General features: G+C 52.8%; 1 protein-coding gene across 1 annotated transcript in view; it reads left to right on the plus strand.

Annotated features, from left to right (window-relative positions):
- Window positions 1-22991, plus strand: part of ZBTB40 (zinc finger and BTB domain containing 40) — a 172292-nt gene that overhangs the window by 58735 nt on the left and 90566 nt on the right. The window contains exons 7-12 of the mRNA XM_075329390.1: window positions 12384-12520; window positions 12697-12895; window positions 13085-13218; window positions 13845-14013; window positions 14481-14617; window positions 21152-21350. Coding sequence (XP_075185505.1) covers window positions 12384-12520; window positions 12697-12895; window positions 13085-13218; window positions 13845-14013; window positions 14481-14617; window positions 21152-21350 — 975 coding nt within the window. The remainder of the gene's footprint in view (window positions 1-12383; window positions 12521-12696; window positions 12896-13084; window positions 13219-13844; window positions 14014-14480; window positions 14618-21151; window positions 21351-22991) is intronic.

Raw genomic sequence — 22991 nt, forward strand, 5'->3', positions numbered from 1 at the left:
TGGAGGGCGTCGGGTCATTCTCATTGCTCCAGACTGGCCCAGGCGAGCTTGGTACCCAGACCTGCTCCATCTGTCCGTAGAGGTGCCGTGGCATCTCCCGGACCGTTCAGACCTTCTCTCACAAGGTCCGTTTTTCCGCCTGAATTCTGCGGCTCTCAGATTGACGGCGTGGCTCTTGAGTCCTGGTTCTTGACGACTTCTGGTATCTCTCCTGAAGTCATCTCCACTATGACTCGGGCTCGGAAGTATTCCTTGGCCAAAATCTATCACAGGACCTGGAGAATTTTCCTGTCCTGGTGTCGCTCTTCCAGCCATGCTTCTTGGCCTTTTTCCTTGCCGACCCTTCTGTCCTTTCTGCAGTCCGTCTGCAGCTAGGACTATCCCTCAATTCCCTCAAGGGACAGGTCTCGGCTCTGTCAGTGTTGTGCCAGCGGCGTATCGCTCGGCTGGCTCAGGTGCGCTCCTTCATGCAGGGCGCATCTCACAGCATTCCGCCTTACCGGCGGCCCTTGGATCCCTGGGACCTTAATCTGGTCCTCACGGCTTTCCAGAAACCCCCCTTTGAGCCTCTTAGGGAGGTTTCTTTGTCTCGTCTTTCACAGAAAGTGGTCTTTCTAGTGGCCATAACTTCCCTCAGGAGAGTCTCTTTGACTGCGCTCTCTTCGGAGTCACCTTTTTTGGTTTTTCATCAAGATAAGGTGGTTCTCCGTCCGACTCCGGACTTTCTCCCTAAGGTGGTTTCTCCTTTCCACCTTAACCAGGACATTTCCCTGCCTTCCTTTTGTCCGGCTCCTGTTCATCGCTTTGAAAAAGCGTTGCATACTCTGGATCTGGTGCGGGCGCTCCGGATCTATGTGTTTCGCACCGCTGTTGTTAGGCGGCGCACCTCTCTTTTTGTGCTGACCACAGGTCGGCGTGAGGGCCTCTCGGTTTCTAAGCCGACCCTAGCTCGTTGGATTAGGTCGGCCATTTCCGATGCCTACCAGTGTACTCAAGTGCCTCCCCCGCTGGGGATCAAGGCACACTCGACCAGAGCTGTCGGTGGCTCTTGGTTTCTCAGGCACCAGGCCACGGCTCAGCAGGTCGGTCAGGCTGCCACTTGGGCTAGTCTGCATACCTTTTCGAAGCACTACCAAGTGCATGCTCATGCTTCGGCAGATGCGAGCTTGGGCAGACTCATCCTTCAGGCGGCTGTCGCCCATTGGTGAAGTTAGGTTTCGCCTACTTCTCAGTTTTCTGTTTATTCCCACCCATGGACTGCTTTGAGACGTCCCATGGTCTGGGTCTCCCATAGGAACGATGAAGAAAAAGAGAATTTTGTTTACTTACCGTAAATTCTTTTTCTTATAGTTCCGTAATGGGAGACCCAGCACCCTCCCTGTTGCCTTTTGGCAGTTTCTTGCTCCGCGTGTTATCACCGGCTGTTGTTGTAGACAGAGGCTCCGGTTGTTCCGGTTCTTGCTCTATCTCTACTTGTGGGTGGCTACTCTCCTTCAGCTTTTGCACTAAACTGGCTATATTTGGTTATCCAGGGGGTGTATATGCTCGGAGGGATGAGCTACACTTTTATTGTAGTACTTTGTGTGTCCTCCGGAGGCAGAAGCTATACACCCATGGTCTGGGTCTCCCATTACGGAACTATAAGAAAAAGAATTTACGGTAAGTAAACAAAATTCTCTTTTTTCTGTCAACTCCCCCCTGCTCCAAGGCTGCCGCCTTCTCTCAGGCTGTAGCATCCTTGCAGGCCAACGGAGTAATTGTACCGGTTCCCGCCCGGGAACGGTTCAGAGGTTTCTACTCAAATCTCTTCCTAGTCCCCAAAAAGGACGGTTCCTTCCGGCCCATCCTGGATCTCAAGCTTCTCAACAAGCATGTTCAGGTGCGGCATTTTCGCATGGAGTCTCTGCGATCAGTCATTGCCTCAATGACCCAAGGAGATTTCCTGGCATCCATCGACATCAGAGATGCCTATCTGCATGTGCCAATTGCAGTTTCACACCAGCGTTGGCTACGTTTTGCAATCGGAGAGGAACATTTCCAATTCGTGGCTCTCCCCTTCGGGTTAGCCACGGCCCCTCGAGTATTCACCAAGGTCATGGCAGCAGTGGTTGCGGTTCTGCACCTCCAGGGGTTGGCAGTGATTCCTTACCTGGACGACCTTCTAGTCAAGGCCTCATCCAGTGCAGACTGTCAGCGGAGTGTCTCGCTCACTCTCGCCACTCTAGTCCAATTCGGGTGGCTTGTCAATCTGCCCAAATCCACTCTGACTCCGACCCAGAGGCTCACGTACCTAGGGATGCAATTCGAGACTCTGCCGGCACTTGTGAAGCTGCCCTTAGTCAAACAGCAGTCCCTCCATCTGGCGGTGCGCTCTCTGCTGAGGCCCCGCCGTCATTCCATCAGGCACCTAATGCAGGTGCTGGGTCAGATGGTGGCGTCAATGGAGGCGGTTCCCTTTGCCCAGTTCCATCTGCGTCCTCTGCAGCTGGACACTCTCCGCTGTTGGGACAAGCGAACTTCCTCCTTGCACAGGTTAGTGGCTCTGTCGCCACAGACCAGGGGCTCCCTTCAGTGGTAGCTTCGGCCCCTCTCTCTGTCTCAGGGACGCTCCTTCCTGGCCCCGTTCTGGGTGATCCTCACCACGGATGCCAGTCTATCCGGCTGGGGAGCGGTATATCTCCACCACAGAGCGCAGGGCACTTGGACTCCGTCCCAATCAGCCCTCTCGATCAATGTGCTGGAAACCAGAGCTGTGCTTCTAGCTCTCTTAGCCTTTCACCACCTGTTGGCGGGCAAGCACATCCGAGTCCAGTCAGACAACGCGACAGCGGTTGCCTACATCAATCACCAAGGCGGGACACGCAGCCGCCTGGCAATGTTGGAGGTTCAATGCATCCTTCAATGGACGGAGGACTCCAAGTCCACCATATCCGCAGTCCACATCCCAGGCGTGGAAAACTGGGAAGCAGATTATCTCAGCCGTCAAACCGTGGACAGTGGCGAGTGGCCCCTGCATCCGGCAGTGTTTCGGTCAATCTGCCGCAAGTGGGGCACTCCGGAAGTGGATCTAATGGCATCCCGGCACAACAACAAGGTTCCGGTTTACGTGGCTCGCTCCCACGATCCTCAGGCCTTTGCAGCGGACGCTCTGGTTCAAGATTGGTCCCAGTTTCGTCTGTCCTACGTGTTTTCCCCTCTAGCTCTCTTGCCCAGAGTCCTGCGCAAGATCAGAATGGAGGGCCGTCGGGTCATCCTCATTGCTCCGGACTGGCCCAGGCGAGCTTGGTACCCAGACCTGCTCCATCTGTCTGTAGAGGTGCCGTGACATCTTCCGGACCGTCCAGACCTTCTCTCACAAGGTCCGTTTTTCCGCCAGAATTCTGCGGCTCTTAGATTGACGGCGTGGCTCTTGAGTCCTGGATCTTGACGACTTCTGGTATTCCTCCTGAAGTCATCTCCACTATGACTCGGGCTCGGAAGTCTTCCTCGGCCAAAATCTATCACAGGACCTGGAGAATTTTCCTGTCCTGGTGTCGCTCTTCCAGCCATGCTCCTTGGCCTTTTTCCTTGCCGACCCTTCTGTCCTTTCTACAGTCCAGTCTGCAGCTAGGACTATCCCTCAATTCCCTCAAGGGACAAGTCTCGGCTCTGTCAGTGTTGTTCCAGCGGCGTATCGCCCGGCTGGCTCAGGTGCGCACATTCATGCAGGGCGCGTCTCACATCATTCCGCCTTACCGGCGGCCCTTGGATCCCTGGGACCTCAATCTGGTCCTCACGGCCTTGCAGAAACCCCCCTTTGAGCCTCTTAGGGAGGTTTCTTTGTCTCGTCTTTCACAGAAAGTGGTCTTTCTAGTGGCCATAACTTCCCTCAGGAGAGTCTCGGATTTGGCTGCGCTCTCTTCGGAGTCACCTTTTTTGGTTTTTCATCAAGACAAGGTGGTTCTCCGTCCGACTCCGGACTTTCTCCCTAAGGTGGTTTCTCCTTTCCACCTTAACCAGGACATTTCCCTGCCTTCCTTTTGTCCGGCTCCTGTTCATCGCTTTGAAAAAGCGTTGCATACTCTGGATCTGGTGCGGGCGCTCCGGATCTATGTGTCTCGCACCGCTGTTCTTAGGCGGTGCACCTCTCTTTTTGTGCTAACCACAGGTCGGCGTAAGGGCCTCTCGGCTTCTAAGCCGACCTTAGCTCGTTGGATTAGGTCGGCCATTTCCGATGCCTACCAGTGTACTCAGGTGCCTCCCCCGCCGGGGATCAAGGGACACTCGACCAGAGCTGTCGGTGCCTCTTGGGCTTTCAGGCACCAGGCTACGGCTCAGCAGGTCTGTCAGGCTGCCACTTGGACTAGTCTGCATACCTTTTCAAAGCACTACCAAGTGCATGCTCATGCTTCGGCAGATGCGAGCTTGGGCAGACGCATCCTTCAGGCGGCTGTCGCCCATTTGTGAAGTTAGGTTCCGCCTACTTCTCAGTTTTCTGTTTATTACCACCCATGGACTGCTTTGAGACGTCCCAATGTCTGGGTCTCCCATAGGAACGATAAAGAAAAAGAGAATTTTGTTTACTTACCGTAAATTCTTTTTCTTATAGTTCCGTATTGGGAGACCCAGCACCCTCCCTGTTGCCTGTTGGCAGTTTCTTGTTCCGCGTGTTATCACCGGCTGTTGTTGTAGACAGAGGCTCCATTTGTTCCGGTTCTTGCTCTATCTCTACTTGTGGGTGGCTATTCTCCTTCAGCTTTTGCACTAAACTGGCTAGATCTGGTTATCCAGGGGGTGTATAAGCTCAGAGGGAGGAGCTACACTTTTAAGTGTAGTACTTTGTGTGTCCTCCGGAGGCAGAAGCTATACACCCATGGTCTGGGTCTCCCAATACGGAACTATAAGAAAAAGAATTTACGGTAAGTAAACAAAATTCTCTTTTTTGTACTATTTTGCACTATAAAAACTCTATTCTTCTTTATTGCAATACTATGGTTCTGAGTTTGTGCCTTAAGTGGGGATTCGGTAGAGTCCATACCCACAATCATTACTGTACGGTGTTACGGAGCATTGTGCTTATATATTTCATAGGCCTCAGTATAAAGCAATTCAAAATGTTAGGTCACGAGCAGCAGATTGCAGGGCACATTGTCAGCTGGGAAGTATCCACCCTTGGTGATATTGTCACACATCTGATGTCATAGTATAGCTGAGCTCACTTCATACAAGGCAGATGGCCAGCCGCAGTATACAGGTAGGACCGGCCTTTAGCAGCAGTGACCTGTGCTAGCTCGAAATGCCGATTAGATTGTCGGCAGCATCTAAGCGATGCGGACCACTCATGAAGGGGTTATATACAGTGTGTCCACCCATATCCTGCCCACCACCATTAACTTGAGAACGGCGGCAGCTATAGGCATAGAAGGGGTGTCTAGGTATAGTAAAGTAGCCATGCGCTACGCAATGAAACCACCTATAGCGCCACCTGGTGGAGAACAACGGAGTTAGCATTTTTATCTCAAAAACGGAACGAGATAGAGAAAAAAGTGAATTACAAAGTTGTAGGGCATCATCAATTCAATACGAATCGACACCTTGCATACAGAAATGCTATGATAAGAACGTGTAAAACTCACAAGGCTGCGGACGTGAAGCGATACCTCATGGAGACCTTCCTACAAGTCATTGGGTATGGTGGCTGTGTGGAGTGGCCTCCACACTCACCTGACCTGACACCATTGGACTTCTTTCTGTGAGGTCACATCAAACAGCAGGTGTATGCGACCCCTCCACCAACATTGCAGGACCTACGACGACGTATCACAGATGCTTGTGCACACGTGTCACCTACCATATTACACAACGTGCAGCAAGATACAGTATGCTGTCCTGAGTCCAGATGTGCATTGCAGCTGACGGGGGCCACGTTGAGCATCAAAGTTAAATGAGCGCCAGATGCGTGACCAGCATTCAATGTTTTGGGGGGAGGTGGGGGGTCATGGGTTTCATATCATATCATTTCTGTATGCAAGGTGTCGATTCGTATTGAATTGATGATGCCCTGCAACTTTGTAATTCACTTTTTCTTTGTCGCTCCATTGGGAGACCCAGACAATTGACAATTGGGTGTATAGCTTCTGCCTCCGGAGGCCACACAAAGTATTACACTTTAAAAAGTGTAACCCCTCCCCTCTGCCTATACACCCTCCCGTGGATCACGGGCTCCTCAGTTTTATGCTTTGTGTGGAAGGAGGCACACATCCACTCATGCATTCTCATATTAGTTATGTCGGTTGGAAGAAAAGAGGGCCCCCACGGGGCCCCCGGCATGTTCCCTTCTCACCCCACTACGTCGGCGGTGTTGTTAAGGTTGAGGTACCCATTGCGAGTACAAAGGCTGGAGCCACATGCCGTCTCCTTCACCATCCCTTAGCGGCTCTGGGAGAAGTGGGATCCTAAGCGGTCATCCATTTACTGGGACCGTGCTCCCTCCGCAGCCCCAGTGGGAACCTGCCAGACCGGAGTCTATTCAACCTCAGGGACCGGGCCCTGCAACTCTAAGGTACTCTGTGTCCCCATTGGGGACTGTGCAGGGAGCGCACCTTCCCGGAAGCTGCGGCAGCTGCTGAATTGAGAAGGCCGGCGGACTTCCGCGCCGACCGTGCCTGCTTGTCGGGCGCGGTCTCAGATTTAGTCCCCGGCTTCATCGCGGCCTAGTCGCAAAAATCCCGCCCCCGGGCCTGCCTGTCAGGGGTAAGGGTGGGATTACCGACCTGACGTCGGATGTGAGGGCTGGAGCATCCTGCATGTTTCCTCCCCCCCTCACTGATCACTGTGGGGACCCCAGATTCCCGCACTTTCCTGGCGCCGCCCACGGCTCCACTCCTCCCCTGAGAGCTCCGGCAGCCATTTTTTGGCATTCTGCCAGTGGAGGATTCTCAGTGAACAGCTCTGCAGCTCCGGGGGACCTAAGGCAGGGAATCTGGAGGACACACTCCGCTTGTTAGCGGTCGGTAAGCCACACCGGTCACCCGGTGCTGGTCCCCCTAGGGTGCCGGAATAGATACGTGTATGTATATATATATATATATGTATATCTGTTCGGTCGGGCTGTATACCCCTTTTTTCCCATATACCCTCAGTGATCATTCTCCTAGGAGACAACAGCATATCGTCCACAAGGAGCAAAGCTGTTAAGGCACAGGGTTTTTTTGCGGCCTGTACCTCTTGTGGGGCTATGTTACCTGCGGGTTCCACCTACCCTCACTGTGAGCAATGCTCGACCCCTGTTTCGCTTGCTCAGCCGGAGCCTCGGTCACTAGTGGGCCCCTCGGCTCATGTAGACTCCCCTGCTCCCCCTGTCCAGGCGGCAGGGACAGAGTTCGCCTCTTTTGCTGAGAAACTCTCTGAGTCACTTTCACAATCCATGGCTCAGTCTATGGACAAATGGTCTGCCAAGCTGCTAGAAGCTTTGCAGTCCAGACCGGTCCTTTCACAGGCCCCGGCCCCTGTTGGATCGTCGCCTCCAGGCCCCTCTCGGTCCGCGCCGCAGCGCGCTCCCAGGTTGGGCCCTAGGTCTCAGGTGGAGGACTCCTGCCCGGACCACAGTCCTAGACCGGCTCGCTGGGTATCTTCCCCGACTTCTTCACGCTGCTCGGGTTCCCAGCTTGAGGACTCTCTGGAGGACGAGGCGGACGTCGCAGCTCAGGGCTCTGACCCTGACGTCTCCCTTAACCTTGATACACCTGAAGGGGACGCCTTAGTGAATGATCTTATCTCGTCCATCAACCAGGTGTTGGATCTCTCTCCCCCGCCTCCTACTGTAGAGGAGTCGGCGTCTCAGCAGGAGAATCACCAGTTTCGGTTCCCCAAACGTTCACGCAGTGCGTTTTTCGATCACTCTAACTTCAGAGACGCTGTCCAGAAGCCCAGAGCCGTTCCGGACAAGCGCTTTACTAAGCGCCTCACTGACACGCGTTACCCCTTCCCCTCTGAAGTCGTTAAGGGTTGCGCTCACTGTCCCAAGGTGGATCCTCCAGTCTCTAGATTGGCGGCTAGATCCGTGGTATCGGTTGCAGATGGCTCATCGCTAAAGGATTCCACTGACAGGCAGATAGCGCTCCTGGTGAAGTCCATCTATGAGGCCACGGGCGCGTCTTTTGCCCCGGCCTTTGCAGCCGTGTGGGCACTCCAAGCTATCTCGGCTTGTCTGGCTGAGATTAATGCTGTCACACGTAATTCTGCTCCGCAAGTTGCGTCTTTGACTTCTCAAGAGTCAGCCTTTTCATCCTACGCCATGAACGCAGTCCTGGACTCTGCTAGCCGTACAGCTGTGGCATCCGCTAACTCTGTGGCAGTCCGCAGGGCCATGTGGCTGCGCGAATGGAAGGCAGACTCGGCCTCCAAGAGGTTCTTAACCGGTTTGCCGTTTTCTGGCGACTGCTTGTTTGGCGAACGATTGGATGAGATTATTAAGGAATCCAAGGGAAAGGACTCCTCCTTACCCCAGTCCAAACCTAAGAGACCTCAGCAACGGAAGATACAATCGAGGTTTCGGTCCTTTCGTCCCTCCGCCAAGCCCCAATCCTCTTCGTCCAGCAGGCCGGAGAAAGGCCAGAGGAACTCCTATGCATGGCGGTCCAAGTCACGCCCCCAAAAGGCCGCAGGAGGCACTGCCTCCAAGGCGGCCTCCTCATGACTCTCGGCCTCCCCTAGCCGCATCCTCGGTCGGTGGCAGGCTCTCCAGCTTTGGCGACGCCTGGTGGCCACATGTTCAAGACCGATGGGTGAGAGACATTCTGTCTCACGGTTACAGGATAGAGTTCAGCTCTCGTCCTGCGGCTCGTTTCTTCAGAACCTCTCCGCCCCCCGCTCAGGCCGATGCACTTTTTCAGGCAGTGGACGCTCTGAAGACAGAAGGAGTTGTGATCCCCGTTCCCCTTCAGGAACGTGGTCGCGGCTTTTACTCCAACTTGTTTGTGGTGCCAAAAAAGGACGGATCATTCCGTCCCGTTCTGGACCTCAAGCTACTCAAGACATGTGAGAACCAGACGGTTTCGGATGGAATCTCTCCGCTCGGTCATCGCCTCGATGTCACAAGGAGACTTCCTAGCATCGATCGACATCAAGGATGCTTATCTCCACGTGCCGATCGCACCCGAACATCAACGTTTCTTGCGTTTCGCCATCGGGGACGAACACCTTCAGTTCGTGGCATTGCCTTTCGGCCTGGCGACAGCCCCACGGGTGTTCACCAAAGTCATGGCATCCGTCGTGGCGGTCCTACACTCTCAGGGCCACTCGGTGATCCCCTACTTAGACGATCTCCTAGTCAGGGCCCCTTCTCGGGTGGCGTGTCAACAAAGCCTTCCCGTCGCTCTGGCGACTCTCCAGCAGTTCGGGTGGATCATCAACTTCCCAAAATCCAAGTTGACACCGACCCAATCACTGACTTACCTTGGGATGGAGTTTCATACACAGCCAGCGGTAGTCAAGCTACCGCGGGACAAACAGCTTTCTCTGCAGGCAGGGGTGCAATCACTTCTTCGGAGTCAGTCACACCCCTTAAGGCGCCTCATGCACTTCCTGGGGAAGATGGTGGCAGCGATGGAGGCAGTGCCGTTCGCGCAATTCCATCTACGGCCACTCCAATGGGACATTCTCCGCAAATGGGACAGGAGGTCGGCTTCCCTCGACAGGAACATCTCTCTTTCCCTTGCAACCAAGACGTCACTTCAGTGGTGGCTCCTTCCCAATTCTCTATCGCAGGGAAAATCCTTCCTACCCCCAACCTGGGCTGTGGTCACCACGGACTTGAGCCTGTCGGGGTGGGGAGCGCTTTTTCTCCACCACAGGGCTCAGGGAACCTGGACTCCGATAGTCTTCCCTTCAGATCAATGTTCTGGAGATAAGGGCAGTGCATCTAGCCCTATTGGCTTTCCATCGGTGGCTGGAGGGCAGGCAGATCCGTATCCAGTCGGACAACGCCACTGCCGTCGCATACATCAACCACCAAGGCGGCACTCGCAGTCGTCAAGCCTTCCAGGAAGTACGGCGGATTCTGCAGTGGGTGGAAGCCACAGCCTCCACCATCTCCGCAGTTCACATCCCGGGCGTAGAAAACTGGGAAGCAGATTTTCTCAGTCGTCAGGGCATGGATGCGGGGGAATGGTCTCTGCACCCAGAAGTGTTTCGAGAGATCTGTCGCCGCTGGGGAACGCCGGACGTCGATCTCATGGCGTCACGGCACAACAACAAAGTCCCGGCATTCATGGCACGGTCTCAGGATCACAGAGCTCTGGCGGCGGACGCGTTAGTTCAGGATTGGTCGCAGTTTCGACTGCCTTATGTGTTTCCTCCTCTGGCGATGCTGCCCAGAGTGTTACGCAAGATCAGGTCCGACTGCCGTCGCGCCATTCTCGTCGCTCCAGACTGGCCGAGGCAATCGTGGTACCCGGATCTGTGACATCTCACGGTGGGTCAACCGTGGGCGCTTCCAGATCGCCCAGACTTGCTGTCATAAGGCCCGTTTTTCCATCTGAATTCTGTGGCCCTCAACCTGACTGTGTGGCCATTGAGTCCTGGCTCCTAGCGTCTTCAGGGTTATCTCAGGATGTCATTGCCACCATGAGACAGGCCAGGAAGCCAACGTCCGCCAAGATCTATTACAGGTCTTGGCAAATCTTCTTATCCTGGTGCTCTGATAACGGTTTTCCTCCATGGCCGTTTGCCTTACCCACTTTTCTTTCATTCCTTCAATCCGGAATGGACAAGGGTTTGTCACTCGGCTCTCTCAAGGGCCAAGTATCGGCGCTCTCCGTATTTTTTCAAAAGCGCCTAGCCAGGCTTCCGCAGGTCCGCACGTTCCTGCAGGGAGTTTGCCACATAGTCCCACCTTACAAGCGTCCGCTGGAACCCTGGGATCTTAACAGGGTGCTAACGGCTCTTCAGAAACCACCTTTCGAGCCGCTGCGGGATGTCTCTTTATCACGTCTTTCGCAGAAGGTGGCCTTCCTAGTGGCAGTCACGTCTCTTCGGAGAGTGTCTGAGCTAGCAGCGCTGTCATGCAAAGCCCCCTTCCTGGTGTTTCACCAGGATAAGGTGGTTCTGCGTCCAGTCCCGGAATTTCTCCCTAAGGTGGTATCCCCTGTTCATCTCAATCAGGATATCTCCTTGCCTTCATTTTGCCCTAATCCAATTCACCAATGTGAAAAGGATTTGCACTCTTTGGATCTGGTGAGAGCACTCCGGCTCTACGTGTCTCGCACGGCGCCCCTGCGTCGTTCAGATGCGCTCTTTGTCCTTGTCGCTGGCCAGCGTAAGGGTTCGCAGGCTTCCAAGTCAACCTTGGCTCGGTGGATCAAGGAACCGATTCTCGAAGCCTACCGTTCTTCTGGGCTTCTGCTTCCTTCAGGGCTGAAAGCCCATTCTACCAGAGCCGTAGGTGCGTCCTGGGCATTGCGGCACCGGGCTACGGCTCAGCAGGTGTGTCAGGCAGCTACGTGGTCTAGTCTGCACACTTTCACGAAACACTATCAAGTGCATACCTATGCTTCGGCAGACGCCAGTCTAGCTAGGCGAGTCCTTCAGGCGGCGGTTGCCCACCTGTAAGAGGGGGCCGTTTTCGGCTCTTTTTATTGAGGTATTCTTTTACCCACCCAGGGACTGCTCTTGGACGTCCCAATTGTCTGGGTCTCCCAATGGAGCGACAAAGAAGGGAATTTTGTTTACTTACCGTAAATTCCTTTTCTTCTAGCTCCTATTGGGAGACCCAGCACCCGCCCCTGTTCCCTTCGGGCTGGTTGTTCTTTTGTGTACACATGTTGTTCATGTTGAATTGTTCTTTTGGTTCATGGTTTTCAGTTCTCCGAACATCCTTCGGATTGAATTTACCCTAGACCAATTTATAAGTTTTCTCCTTCCTGCTTTTGCACCAAAACTGAGGAGCCCGTGATCCACGGGAGGGTGTATAGGCAGAGGGGAGGGGTTACACTTTTTAAAGTGTAATACTTTGTGTGGCCTCCGGAGGCAGAAGCTATACACCCAATTGTCTGGGTCTCCCAATAGGAGCTAGAAGAAAAGGAATTTACGGTAAGTAAACAAAATTCCCTTCTTTTCTCTATCTTGTTCCGTTTTCAAGATAAAAATGCTAACTCCGTTGTTTTGCACCAGGTGGCGCTATAGGTGGTTTCATTGCGTAGCGCATGACTACTTTACTATACCTAGGCACCACTTCTATGCCTCTATAGCTGCCGCCGTTCTCAAGTTAATGGCGGTGAACACACTGTATAATTGGTATCCTGTGATATTTCATGGTAGCAACTAAAAAATTAAATTAAAAGTTGTAATTATAACATTTTGGGGTTTTTTTGCTATGTAAACTGGTTCTTCTCTACTTGTGTTAGGCAAGATGAGCATGGCCGACTACGGGGCCGAGCTGCTGAAGCAATATCAAGAAAATTTATCCGAAGTCATTAATGATGCAGACTTGGTTCTTGGTGGACTGTCCTCAACATCTAACCTGACAGATCACGAAAAAGAGGTGCGTCCCCAATGCACAATGCAGCTTCGGCCTCACTGTAATACTGTTATTGTAGGTGAGGGGGGGATCTGCAGCGGATGCTGTCATTACTCATGGGAATTCTCACTTTTAATCCAGACAGAGATTTCTGAACAGTAAAATCTCATCAGGCACATTGAACAAATTTTCTGTTTCAGGTGGTGGAGAATATTGTGAGAAAGAACTGCAGCACTCGTATCTTCAGCATACTGATGTCTTGTGTGTTTGACGAGCAAACCTTATCCATCGGGGCCATCTGGCAGCTGCTGTTGGCCATGCAGGAGCTAAATCCGGCCGTGAAGTCTCTGATGGATGAGATCCGTAAAGAACCGGGAGCCGATGTCTTCTTCCAGAGCGGTAAGGATAGTCTAATACGATGCACAACGTTAAATACTCAGAAGAAACAATATGGCTTCTGGTTCAATTTGCTAGTAAATGTAACCTGATTGGTCACCACGTCCAGAAGTGTTTTTTTTTTTTTGCTTTTTCTGTATAAACTGTTTTATTTCCTAAAAGATTGACATTATAAATGTATTTTTCCAACAGTGATGAACAGAGAGAATGAGTTGGCCGAGGTTTTGGTGCGTCACAGCGAGCTAATAGCACAAGCGTTCAGACACTGTGATGTTCTCAGCTTTGTGTCGCCCGATGATGGCGCTCTGAACGACTTGGTAAAACAGGTAAACGCTTGTCCAGTAATCTCAGCCATCTTGTGTTTTTAGTAGCTTGTGAATTGAAAAGTTACAGCAAACCCCACTCATTTCACTCATAACCTGAATTTTGACTAGATAGATTCCGCACCTATGCGCCGAGCAGGATACCTGGCCCTGGCTGACCCTGAACTGGGCCCTAGGTAAGGAATGGATGGGATGAGCACTTAGTCAACCCCAATAAGCTCTGAAGAACACACAGGGAAAGCAAACCAACAACTTCTCTCCTAGATGACTTAGGGAGAGGTACTGCAGCATACAACAATGTTTCTCCTGATGAATACAAGCAGACTGCTTGCACTCAAGACTGTATAGAAATGTGACTCTATCACCAGCAAACACTAAGGAGAAATGCAGATATTTAAGGACATTAGGGGTAATGCTGAGGATTAGCAGCTGAGGAGTCAGGATATCTGCAAGGTCCAAAAAGGAAAAGAACTCCAGAGACGATACAAAGGTTTCTATTTACATCACAGGAGGAAGAATAGAATGTCAGGGAGCAGTTTGTTTAGCCAAACACTGCAACCTTCTACAGCCGGACACCACAGGACTGTCTGTCACCCGTGACCATAACCTCTCACTTTCTGCTCTTCTAGATGTTGAAAATTCCTCAGCAGAATGACAATGAAGATTTCCCTGCAAAGCTGCTCCTGAGTTCTGCTCTGCAGCACACTGTGCCTGTCCTGAGGTTCTGCCAGCTGTTGAGTAGACTCCAGGACTCTGTGCCCGATTTACAGCCGTTAATTAAGTCATTAGAAGAACTCGGTGAGTGTTTTTTATAACAGTTTGTGGGTGTTGCGTTCCTCCTATAACCTGCAATGAAAAGAAGAAATTATGAAATGCTCAAATTTGATCAACTGCTAAGCCCCAAAGTTTAAAAAAAAATATATATATATTTTTTTTTTTTTTTTTTTTTTTTAAGCAAAAGTTAAAGGAAACCAGCCAGCTGTGATTATTGGTGCTCGAGCCACTGGCAGCATTAAAGTTGTCATACTGGCAAATAAAACGGACGAGTGCAATGTGAGGGCCAATGTTAGTCAATGAGGTGGAGCAGATCTGCTAGTTTTTCCCGAACTCCAATCGGACTGATGAAAAAATTGCATCATGCTGGATTAAATGTAATTGGTATCCTGTGATTTTTTCATGGTAGCAAAATTGTTACTAAGTTGTAATTATAACCATTTGGATTTCTTTTTTTGCAATGTAAACTGGTCCTACTCTACTTGTTTTAGGCAAGATGAGCATGGCCGACTACGGGGCAGAGCTGCTGAAGCAATATCAAGAAAATTTATCCGAAGTCGTTAATGACGCTGACTTGGTTCTTGGTGGACTTTCCTCAACATCTAACCTGACAGATCAGGAAAAAGAGGTGCGTCCCCAATGCACAAAGCAACAATTGCCACACTGTAATGCGCGTTTCTGTGTCGTTTCATTGGAGGACTCAGGGCCACCCTCAATTCTGTGTCCCCCAATGAAGACTCAGAGAAAGAGATTTTACGGTGAGTACACAAAAATCCTTCTTTCTCTATCGCTTTTATTGGGGGGACACAGGACCATGGGTGTATGCTGCTGTGACTAGGAGGCTGACACTAAGTGAACATAAAAAGAGTTAGCTCCTCCCTGGCAGTGTACACCCTGAGCCGGAGGCGGATCTATGCCAGTTTTTTTGCTTAGTGTCGTAGGAGGCTGAAGTGGGCCCATATCTCTGTGGGCCAACCTCAGCCTAGGCTATTCCTTTTTTTCCGTTTTTTTGCTATTACGGCGCCGCTCAGCCTTCTCATTTTCTATTCTTTTGTCTCTTCTGCAGGGTTAAAGTCCCCGCAACAGAGAGCACCCCTCGCCTGCTCCTTCCCTCTGGGTACCGTCCCCAGGGTTGTTTGAGGCTCGAGACACCAGGCCCTCTCCCCCTCCTGCCCTATGGTACCGTCCCAGGGCTGCTTGGTGTCGAGTGTTTGTAAGGGCACACTCCCCGTCCTCCCCTATGGTACCGTCCCAAGGGGTGTTTCTGGTGGAGGCAGCGATGACTCTCTGCACCCGTGGCCTTCCCCATCCAGGACCCGGTGACAGGATCGCAGGCTCTGCAGCGCAGGAGCGATCAGCAGCACCAGGCCTCCCCCAGCATTTCCCTTCTACCCTGGGCCCAGGCAGAGGATCCGGTCACTGCAGCGCAGGAGCGCTCTGCAGTGTTCCCACACCATTCCCCCCTGATGTCTCCCAGGCGCAGACTGGACTCACCGGCAGCCGCAGCAGGCTAGGATGGGACCGTGGATCAAAGCGACACCGCCAGGACGCAGGTAAGATCTTCTCCGCGCGCAGCGCTGCGCTCCCGGCGGCCGCTCACTAATTTAGTCCCCGGCTTGGGGCCTACCTCAGGCCGGAGCGCTCCGCCCCCCGTTTGCACGCGCCTTTCTGGCCTCGCCCTCGCTTCTTCTGCCCGGAGACAAGCCAGCTCAGCCCCTCAGCACGCCCCCCGCAGTAAAAAAAAAAAAACAGTGCAAAAGCCCGCGCTTTCTGCAACTGCTCACCTCCGCACAGGCAGGCCGGTGAGCAGCGGCAGCACGTCTATCCTGGTGCTGTCCCGGCTACTCTGAGACCCCTGCTGACCTGGGAAGGACACAGGACCCGGGTGAGTGCTGCTCCTGATTAGGACCAGCGACTTTTTTACCTTTTTTTTTATTCTTGTTTCTTCTTTTTTCTTTTCCGATCTCCTGTCTCCTCCCTAGTGTCACTAGTGAGAGTCTCCTGAGCAGCCATGCCTAATTCTAAGTCTTCCCGTTCCAAACAGGCCCCCTTTATAATGCATTTTGCGTGCTCATCCTGCAACGTAAAATTCTCCCAAGGCCAGGCTACGCCCCTCTGCTCGGCTTGCGTCCCTGACCCACAGCCCACGCAGATTGCCCCAGGCGCCACCAGCCCCCCCCCCGTCCACGTCACTATTGCAGCAGTTCAGGACGCCCCGGGCTTCAATGCGCTCCCTCCCCTGGAGTGGTTGACTTCCCTCTCCCAGTCGGTGGACTCTCTTTCAAGGGCGTCTCTGACCATCGCGCAGGCGTTGCAGTCGCTCCCTACGCTCAGCCATGCCCCCCAGGTCCAGCCGTCGCAGGACAGCAGTCGGTCTGACCCAGACCCGGCTACTGGGGCGCGGAAGCGGACTCGCACGGTCTCCTCTTCCAATTCCTCCCAGAGGTCTCTCTCCCCTCCAAGGCCCGAGTGCCACTCTTCTCCGGGACCGTCAGATCTTTCAGGAGAAGAGTCGGATGTAGCCTCACTGCTGGACTCGGATCAGGCAGCCGATGTCAGGCGTATGGTGGACAGTCTGGTCGAAGAGGTGAATAAAACGCTGAAGCTCCAGCCGGACTCTGTCACCACCCAGAGCTCGCAGGTATCCTTCAAGCGGTTTAAGCATGCCCACAAGCATTTCTGTGACCATCCGGAATTTGCTGAGATTCTACGCAAGCACAGACAGCAACCGGACAGGATTTTCAACAATGGTAAGACGATTGATTTACACTATCCCTTCCCTGAGGATCTCAGGAAAGAATGGGCGGGCTCACCTGTGGTCGACCCTCCGATTTCCCGCCTGGCCTCTCATACAGTTCTATCTCTGCCGCAAGGGACATCGCTCCAAGACGCCACGGATCGGAACACCGAGAGATTCGCCCGTTCAGCTTTTGAAGCGGCAGGCGCGGCCGTGTCGCCTGCTTTCGCCGCCGTCTGGGTAGCTAAGGCCATGGTGGTCTGGGCCGACACCCTCCGCAGAGGTCTTCGCTCAGAGTCTAGCGACCCCGAGTTCACCAACATGGCGGCACAGATTGCTCTAGCGGGTGAGTATATCATCAACGCATCTCTGTCAGCAGCGAACTGCGCAGCACAGGCGGCTAACAACACGGTGGCAATCCGTCGGGCGATCTGGCTCAGAGCCTGGAATGCAGATGCGGCTTCTAAAAAATCCCTTACCGCCCTCCCGTTTGCAGGAGGTCGGCTGTTTGGGGACAGGCTGGATCAGATTATCGCCGAGACTACGGGAGGAAAGAGCACCTCTCTTCCACAGCTGAGACCAAGACGTATTCCGCGTCGCCAGCCGACCTCAAGGTTTCAGCCTTTTCGCAGCTTCAGGTCCACTACACAGCCTAGGAGGAACAAATCCCCGCAGAGAAACAGGCAGAACCCGTCCTTCAAAACAAACCCTTCCTGGCGTTCTAGGCCACGCCAGCAAATCAACATCCAGATCACAGTGCTACCCCACCAAATGACTCGTGGTCTTCGCGCACCAGCGCAGACCAGGTGGGCGGGCGCCTTTCTCATTTCCAACACATCTGGCTGCCTTTGATCACGGATGCCTGGGTCAGAGAGATCCTAATCTCGGGGTACAAAATAGAGTTCTCATCAATTCCTCAAAGTCGCTTTTTCCCTTCTCATCCTCCCGAGTCAGACGCGTGAGCTCGCCCCTTTTTTTCATGCCATCGAATCTCTGCACCGCTCAGGGGTCATGATTCCAGTTCCAAGTTCGGAACGTTTCAAGGGAGTCTACTCAAATCTCTTCGTTGTCCCCAAAAAGGATGGAATGGCACTGTGCGTCCTGTTCTCGACCTCAAGATTCTCAACAGGTGCGTCAAACCCCGGAAGTTTCGCATGGAGTCCCTCCGATCGGTGATTGCCTCCATGGAGGTCGGCGAATTCCTCGCCTCTCTGGACATACAGGACGCATATCTGCACATCCCGATTGCCCATCAGCACCAGAAATTCCTGCGCTTTGCTATAGCAGAAGATCACTATCAGTTTACTGCCCTACCTTTCGGCCTCGCGTCTGCGCCACGAGTGTTCACGAAGGTCATGGCTGCTGCCATGTCTATCCTACACTCCAGAGGAGTTTTGGTGATCCCGTACCTGGACGACTTGCTGATCAAGGGGTCTTCTTTCAACGACTGTCTCCGAAGTGTTCAGGTCACCATCAATACTCTGTCCCGACTAGGCTGGCTCATCAATCGGAAGAAGTCCTCTCTGACCCCGGCCCGCCGGATTACCTTCCTAGGCATGGAGTTCGATACCATCCAAGGACGCGTGTCCCTTCCGCAGGAAAAGATTGTCTCTCTCCGGAAGGACCTACAGACCCTCTGCCACTCCAGAGCGGTATCCATACGCTTTGGTATGAGAGTCCTCGTTTGGATGGTGGCGGCAATAGAGGCGGTTCCGTTTGCCCGCTTCCACCTTCGTCCCCTTCAGCTATCCCTGCTGAACAAATGGGACAAGTCTCTATTCACCCTAGATCGCAAGATACGTTTGCCTCCGGAAACCCGTCGCTCGCTTCTTTGGTGGACCAACAGCCAAAATCTTTCCAAAGGAATGTCATTCTTACCGGTACACTGGCAGACAGTCACCACCGATGCCAGTCTTCTGGGATGGGGAGCAGTGCTCCATCAACACACGGCTCACGGTCAGTGGTCCTCCCAGGAAAGCTGGCTCCCGATCAACATGTTGGAGATCAGTGCGGTCCTCCGAGCTCTGCAGACTTTTCAGCGCTTTATACAGGGATCGCCAATCAGGATCCAGTCGGACAACGCCACGGCTGTGGCATACATCAATCACCAGGGCGGCACGAGGAGCGTCATGGCAATGAGCGAGGTGAAGATCATCATACAGTGGGCAGAGTCTCACCACTCCAGGATCTCCGCGGTACATATCCCCGGCGTGGAAAATTGGGCAGCCGACTACCTCAGCAGACAGGGTCTGGCGTCGGGCGAATGGTCTCTCAACAGAGAAGTTTTCGAACAGACCTGCCACAGATGGGGGACTCCGGATGTGGACCTGATGGCCTCTCGATTCAACAATCAAGTCCCACAGTTCATCTCCCGTTACCACTACCAGCAGGCGCTAGGAGTCGACGCTCTCATCCTTCCGTGGAATCAGTTCAGACTACCATTCATCTTCCCACCGCGTCCCCTGATCCCAAGAGTCCTCAAGAAAATCAAAGCAGAGGGCATTCCAGTGATTCTCATTGCCCCAGAATGGCCCAGGCGAGCGTGGTTTACAGAACTCGCACAGCTCATCGCAGACACCCCATGGCGGCTCCCAGATCGGCCAGACCTGCTGTCTCAGGGTTCGCTCTTTCATCCAAATTCAGGGGTTCTCAATTTGACGGCATGGCTCTTGAATCCTGGCTACTAGCCCAGTCAGGCTTTGCTCCAGAGGTGATACAGACGATGGTCAGGGCTCGAAAGCCTTCTTCGTCAAAGATCTACTACCGCACCTGGAAGGCCTTTTTTCAGTGGTGCGAGGTCAACGGCAATCCCTCCCCGTTAGTTCTGTCACTCCCGGCGCTACTGGCTTTCCTTCAGGCAGGTTTACAAGCGGGTCTCTCGCTGGCGACTATCAAGGGGCAGGTTTCGGCGCTGTCTGTCCTTTTCCAAAGAAATCTGGCATCGCGTCCACAGGTCAAGACGTTCATCCAGGGAGTCGCCCATCTGGTTCCGCCCTATCATTCTCCGCTAGAATCATGGGACCTTAATCTGGTATTAGGATCCCTCCAAATGGCTCCATTTGAACCACTCAAAGAATACTCATTCTCACTCTTATCCTGGAAAGTGGCCTTTTTGGTGGCGGTCACATCAATCAGGAGTACGTCTGAACTGGCGGCTCTTTCGTGCCGGTCACCTTTTCTTGTTTTCCACCAGGACAAGGTTGTCCTGTCTCCTGCTTTCCTGTGGAAGGTAGTGTCTCCTTTTCACCTGAATGAGGAGATCGTGCTTCCATCTTTTTGTCCGGCACCCACTCGCTCCTTGGAGAGGTCACTGCACACTCTGGACCTGGTGCGAGCCCTCAGGACTTGCGTCTCGAGAACTGCGCCTTTCCGCAAATCAGACAACCTGTTCGTCCTGCCTTCTGGCTCCAAGAGGGGCATGCCGGCGTCCAAGGCTACCATTGCAAGATGGATCAGGTCAGCCATATCAGAGGCCTACCGGATCAGGGACAAGTCTCCTCCGGGGGGAGTGAAAGCCCATTCCACCCATGCATATGGGGCGTCTTGGGCAATCAGACACCAGGCGTCAGCCGAACAAGTCTGCAAAGCCGCCACGTGGTCCAGCCTTCATACCTTCGCCAGGTTTTACAAGGTCCACACCCAGGCGTCAGCGGATGCCTGCCTTGGGAGAAAGGTGTTGCAGGTGGCCATCGCACACCTATGAAAAAGTAGTATACAGTTGGACACAGCTTTCTCACAGAATTTTGTGATTGTTTTTGGATCTGTAGGATTGCTTCTGTTCCCACCCAGGGACTGCTTTTGGACGTCCCATGGTCCTGTGTCCCCCAATGAAAGCGATAGAGAAAGAAGGATTTTTGTGTACTCACCGTAAAATCTTTCTCTGAGTTTTCATTGGGGGACACAGCACCCACCCTGTTTGGATTGTGAAGTCTTAGTTTGTCGGATGTTCTCGGTTCTTTACAGGACAATGTGTTTTTTCCACCCGGCTATTATACGTTTATATATACGTTTTTATAAGATACTGTGTTTCACCACACGTTTTCTCTTGGTATAACCTTGTTTAGTTATGGTTGTTCAGGTCTCTCCTACTACTGCTTGTACACTAAACTGGCATAGATCCGCCTCCGGCTCAGGGTGTACACTGCCAGGGAGGAGCTAACTCTTTTTATGTTCACTTAGTGTCAGCCTCCTAGTCACAGCAGCATACACCCATGGTCCTGTGTCCCCCAATGAAGACTCAGAGAAAGAGATTTTATGGTGAGTACACAAAAATCCTTCTATTCTAGTTGAGGGGAATCTGCAGCGAACCCTGTCCTTACTCATGGGAATTCTCCCTTTTAATCCTGACAGCAAGCGCTGCAGTCTTTGGTGGATTTCTGAACAGTAATATATCATCAGGCACATTGAACAAATCTTCTGTTTCAGGTGGTGGAGAATATTGTGAGAAAGAACTGCAGCACTCGTATCTTCAGCATACTGATGTCTTGTGTGTTCGAAGAGCAAACCGTATCCATCGGGGCCATCTGGCAGCTGCTGTTGGAGATGCAAGAGTTAAGCCCGGCCGTGAAGTCTCTGATGGATGAAATCCGTAAAGAACCGGGAGCCGATGTCTTCTTCCACAGCGGTAAGGAGAGTCTAATACGATGGACAGCATTAAAAGGAACCTGTCACCATGTTTTTTTCCTTATAAACTGTGGCCAACACCAGTGGGCTCTTATATACAGTATTCTGGAATGGTGTATTTAAGAGCCCAGACCGCTGTGTAGAATGTAAAAAAACAACTTTATTATCCTCTCCTAGGGGGCGGGCGGGTCCAATGGCCGTCACTGCTTTCATCCGGCGCCTCCTCTCTTCCTTCAATTGCTGTCCTCCTTCCCATCCCCATGTGTATTGCGCGTCCTGCATCATTTACACTGAGGCCGCCATTGCATTTTGCGCATGCGCACTTCTCTCTGCCCTGCTGAGGTCAGATAAAAGTATTGTAGTGCACATGCGCGGGCAGTCTTTGACCTTTCCTCGCGCCTGTGCATTACAGTACATTGCTCTGCCTTCAGGAGGGCAGATAAAAGAGCACAGGAGCACAATGGAGGCCTCTGTGTGGATGACATAGGACTCATCATCCACACAGGGCTGGGGCGAAGGACGGCGACTGCACAAGATAAAGAAGGCGCTGGACCAAGAGCAGCGATGCCCAATGCACCGGATCACTCCCTAGGTGAGTATAATAAAGGTGTTTTTATGTTATACACAGCGGCCTGGGCTCTTATATACAGTATTCTAGAATGCTGTATATAAGGGCTCACTGGTGGGGACCACAGCTTATAGGGGCCAAATCTGGTGACAACAAGTTCCCTTTAAATACTCAGGAAACAATATGACTTCTGGTTCAATTTGCTAGTAAATGTAACTTGATTGGTCACCATGAGAAGTTTTTTTGGCTTTTTCTGTATAAACTGTTTGTTTTATCTCCTTAAAGATTGACGTTATAATTGTATTTTCTTTTTCGCTCCTAATTGGGAGACCCAGACAGTGGGTGTATAGCTACTGCCTCTGGAGGCCGCACAAAGAACTACACTTAAAAGTGTAAGGCCTCTCCCCTTCTGGCTATACACCCTCCCGTAGGAGTACAGATTCCTCAGTTTTAGCTTTGTGCGCAAGGAGGTCAGACACGCACGCATAGCTCCATTGTTTTTAGTCAGCAGCAGCTGCTGACTATGTCGGATGGAAGAAAAGAGGGCCCATACAGGGCTCCCAGCATGCTCCCTTCTCACCCCACTGTATGTCGGAGGTGTTTGTAAGGTTGAGGTACCCATTGCGGGTACGGCGGCAGGAGCCCACATGCTGATTCCTTCCCCATCCCTTTTTACAGGGCTCTGGGTGAAGTGGGATTTACTGGTCTCCAGGCACTGAGACCGTGCTCCATCTACAGCCCCTGGAGAAGATGCTGGATGGAGCGGAGTACATCAGGGACATGGCCCTGCTTCCTCAAGGTACTCTGTGTCCCCGTGCATTTGGCGCTCACACCGCAGCATGCTGGGTGTTGTAGTGCGCCGGGGGACATCAGCGCTGCGGCGCTTGTGCCATGGCCTCATTCAGCTTCGCTGAAGCAGGCACACTATTGGGACACGGTCGCGCCGGCCGCTGGGACTGCGGCGCGGCTGGCACTTGTGGTGCGCCGGGGACTTCAGCGCGGCCCGCGCTTTTACGGCGGCCGCGCTGATAACTCGAGTCCCCGGCTTTTGCGGCCTGCTTCCGTTCGTTCCCG

The sequence above is a fragment of the Anomaloglossus baeobatrachus genome, chromosome 11 (genome assembly GCF_048569485.1).
Source record: "Anomaloglossus baeobatrachus isolate aAnoBae1 chromosome 11, aAnoBae1.hap1, whole genome shotgun sequence".
In the NCBI taxonomy this organism is placed as follows: domain Eukaryota; kingdom Metazoa; phylum Chordata; class Amphibia; order Anura; family Aromobatidae; genus Anomaloglossus; species Anomaloglossus baeobatrachus.